At 37.7% G+C, this 4,297-nt stretch overlaps 1 protein-coding gene across 1 annotated transcript in view; it reads left to right on the forward strand.

Moving 5' to 3' along the window:
• LOC125039548 (RAD50-interacting protein 1-like) overlaps window positions 1-2,162 on the forward strand; it is a 14,596-nt gene extending 12,434 nt beyond the window's left edge. Inside the window, exons 12-14 of the mRNA XM_047633612.1 lie at window positions 1-250; window positions 434-567; window positions 1,504-2,162. The exon at window positions 1-250 is cut by the window's left edge and continues 116 nt beyond it. Of these exons, the coding sequence (XP_047489568.1) occupies window positions 1-250; window positions 434-567; window positions 1,504-1,720 (601 nt within the window). The 3' untranslated portion in view covers window positions 1,721-2,162. The remainder of the gene's footprint in view (window positions 251-433; window positions 568-1,503) is intronic.
• Window positions 2,163-4,297: the final 2,135 nt, after the last annotated feature.

Below are 4,297 nucleotides of genomic sequence, written 5' to 3' on the forward strand. Positions count from 1 at the left end.
GATGGTCCGCACTCTTGCCAGCTATGTATTTACGGAGGTTCGGGCTCGGAGCCAACCGTATAGGAAGGACAAGTGGTTCTATACGACAAACCCAAAGGCATTGCTAGACTCAAACAAAATAACCGATCCGAGTCCCAGTATTTGCCCAATGCTGGAGGTGCTGGCAAGACATCTTCATGCTCTGAGAGATGTGTTGGCAACTCCTCTTTTCACACAGTTATGGAAGATTGTTGCTGATACCCTCAACAAGGTAGGATTTTGTGTAGTGTAGTATATGCCATTCATTGTTTACTGTTTAATGAACTTTTCCTCTGTAAGAATGATTCCTCTAATATAGTAATATAGTTTTATAGATTTGTTTAACAAAGTCATTTTATTATCATTATAATCTACTATACCAAATAATATTTGGAATATTTGTTTTTATTAACAGTATGTGTATGAAGAGGTAATTCTCCAGACACGGTTTAGTGACACCGGTGCTTCTCAATTCAAGTTTGACATGTTACGTGGCTTATTCCCAATCTTTGGGGAATTTACGCAGAAACCAGAAAATTTCTTCAAGTTGTAAGTAGACAGTAATGTACTCTGATCCTTTCTAAAGCCTTTTTTTTTTTTTTTTTTTTTTTTATAACTGAGATAAAGATGTACTAGAAGAGGTTGAGGATTGGCTGAATGACAATGTCTAAATTGCATCATTGTATTTCTGTCTGTAATCATCTCCAACATGTTAGTTTTCAAAGAATTAGCTTAACCAAATTATAAATTATTTTAGTAATATTTCTGTACATATGTGGCAGTGTTAACCCGACGCTGACAGGCCTTACCTATCAGTGTCATAAGAAACCGCTCGGTCAGTGGGCTCATGAATGTCCCACTCCAAGCACTCTGGTGCAGCGATGTGCCAGAGCTTTCGGAGCGGGACATTCGGCTTGATGTAGCGACTCCCACACCCATTGTCTGATCGTTGCCACAAATCTCCAGACTTAAAAATTTTCATTAATTTTTTTTTTTTTTTTTTTTTTTTTACCTGTCAGCATTCGGTTAAGTTTCTATAGGCTTATTCAATTAGAATGAGAGATTACACAGTACCTGTTATTTTGAATGGCCAACCACTCTGCCTTGTTGACACTATAGTGGAAAACCCACTTTGCACACAGTTGTAGAAAAACCTATTATGTACACTGCGCATAGTAGGTTTTTCTACAACTGCTACATTTATTATTGATTTTCTTTTCTTAGCCTTCACACTTCTTTCCTTGTGCCTTTCTCTACCTTAATTTGTACTATGTTTTTTGTTAGTGGATGTTTATTTATTTATTTATCTATTTATTTATTTTTTGTTAATTACAGAGTCGTGCTTTCATATTACTGAATATTTATTTTGTTTTAAAAAATGTTTTTTTTTATTATTAAAAAAAAAAAATCAAGTGACTAATTTCCCTTTTAAAAAATGCATTAGTTACTGTCGTTACCAATTTCTTGACCAACATTTTTCACCAGAGTCAAGGAGTCCGTGATCTTACTCACCTTGCCGCATGCAACAGCCTTTCTTCTGAGGGACACCATACGTATGTGGCGCGACGACCAAGATGCTTTCAGCCTTGTTATCTCACCAGTTAAAGCCCTGGCCGAGCAGGGTGTGACACTCCTTACACCGAAAGAAGCAGATGTCGTTATGAACATCAGGATCTATGAGCAAAATAGGATGGGTTCCTAGGCTGCTAGAGTATAAGTGTTGAGCGTTTACCGAATGCGCAACACATTGTAGAAAAGGGATTACCTTGGGCAACATCAACTTCGCTTAAAAATGAAACCCATGGAAAGCCCATGGAAAGATCACAATAGTTTCTGCTCAACTTTTTAATTTCAAATATGATAAAAAATATATACATTCAAGAACTATCTTCATTCTCTCTAATGTCTCAACTCTCTTGCTAGGAAATTAAAATGTAGATTTTTTTTTATTAGTATGATATAATAGTTATTTTCAAATATGCTGAATGAGAAATGTTAATGAGGATTTTCTTTTTTGGCTGTAAGTTTAGAATGTTGAAATTACAACCCAGTTTTGTACTGTAAAAAGAAATGGCAAATGTAATAGGTTCTGTTTATGTATTATGTATGCATTTATGTTAATGTGAAATAAATTTTTTTGTGGACAAGAGATTTAATTTACTCCTCAAATTGTTCAAATAATTTTGCTTTTCTTATGCAAATTGGTTCAGTGTTATAAGAGAAATTGCGTTACACTATAAAAATATTGAACTGAAATACATATGGAAGTTGTGTTCTTTGAAGTTTTGTAAGTAGGTTGTTTAAAATGTAATGAATTTTGATAGGATTTTTTTCCTATTTCCTGTCTCATTATAGGATGATATCTTTGAGGAAAAATTACTTTTTTCTGCCAAAAAGGGACAGGAAAAATAAATAAATTTCTTCAGCTTACATAGGAACTTTCTATATATATAAACTACTACATATAGAGCTCTCTTTGAGTGACTCGTAATTTGCTCATGTTATTTGGTGTATGGAATTACTGCATTTGCTTTTGTAAAAAAAAAATTATATACATTTGTGAATACATTTGAAAACCATCTTTTGATTTCCTCTACAAAAAATACTCTAATCCTTTACAATGCCTGTTATGTTTGAATATCTTTTGAACAATCATGTAGATCATAAATTATAAACTTTAAAAAAAGCAATCAAAACCATATAGGCCTAATGTGCATCTGGCATAATCTTTTGTGATATGATGTTTGGTACCTCAGTGCATGTAGTGATATGATCAGAAAATTTCCAGGGCCTTTGCTCATTTACCAGATAAAGTCTGTGTCGTCATACAAAGGGGTGATGGTGTCTGGCAAGGCCATCCAGCTATACTTGGCAGAAAACTGTTAAACTCCGTGGCAGTTAGCCCTATCTGTGGATTTCTCTCAATCATGGGCAGGGGTCCTTTCTTGGTTTGCCTGGCAATTTTGGCATTGCCCTTTCAGCAGCCTATCTAAATTTGACTTCTCTAGTTTCCCTACCCCTGCCTCTCCTTTGATCATGGGTCCAACCACTGTTACTACTATTCCTTCCTTGATGCTTGCTGTCAACTCTATCCATTCTGAATCATCAACCCCATTTATTACTCAATCTTCAGTAAACATCCCTTCCTGTCTGTCGACATCCTCCACTCCATCTCCTGCACAGTCCTCTTCATTTTCTGCTCCCTCCTACCTCATTACTACTCTTCATTCTTGTCCTCCTCCTCACAGTACTACCTCACTCCACACCACTTGCTCTTTCTCCTGCCCTCGTCCTTCTAATACTACCACCTATATAAACCTTGTAATAATTTCATCCGAGTCCCAAACTCGTGCATTACCTACCTTGACTGACCTCACATCTGTAATATTTTTGTACTGGATCGGTTTCCATCACCCTGGCAGTTTGTACTGTCTACAACAAGGATTGGTCAGACTGAAAACGACCTGCTTGCCTGCCTCATTGACTATGATGCAGCAGCAGTACAGTTCTGCACTATCCCTCCCAGAAGACACTAAGTCATACACCAATATTCGTTCAACTCCCCTCCCATCTTTAGGATCTGTGGACAGGAAAAGGGTATGAACAAGAGAAGAAAAAAGAAAGGAGGAGAAGAAAAGACCATGCAAAATTTGTTAAGGCAACGGCTGAGGTCTAAGGGGCAATACCTACAATCACATCAGCTCAGTCCAAATTATCCATCCAGGTCCATACTCTCCCAGCATCCATCCACTGCTTCATCTCTTCCACTCCCACAACTTTTTTTTTATCAACTCCCCTTGATTACTACTTCATCAGCTCCTCCTTTATTACTACTATGCAACCTTATTGTCCATTACTCCACCACCTCTCTCAACACTGCTCCCTCTTCCTCTACAAATATTCTGAATTCTCTTCAATTTTTTGTAATCCCCCCCCCCCCCCCCAGCAATGCCTCCAAAAACAAGTGGGCAAAGTTTTCTTCCACAGCCACCCTCTCATTCCTGCCTTGTCAGATTTACTTCTGAATCCCAAGCTATAGCATTATCAACCCTGACCCCCCCAATCCTTTGCCCGTTGTTGTCATGGGGGGGCTTAGGAGACGAAGACTGAGACCCAATGATGGGGAACTCCTCAATCTTGGGACTCAGCCATCGACTCAACTAATTTTGCATAGTCTTTTTTCCCACTCATACTTTTCGTTTCAGTTTCTTCATCAATCCCTTCTACTATCCACCTCCTAAGGTGTGAGAGCCGTGCTAAAAGGATGAAAGGCTGACTT

The sequence above is a fragment of the Penaeus chinensis genome, chromosome 27 (genome assembly GCF_019202785.1).
Source record: "Penaeus chinensis breed Huanghai No. 1 chromosome 27, ASM1920278v2, whole genome shotgun sequence".
Taxonomy (NCBI): Eukaryota; Metazoa; Arthropoda; class Malacostraca; order Decapoda; family Penaeidae; genus Penaeus; species Penaeus chinensis.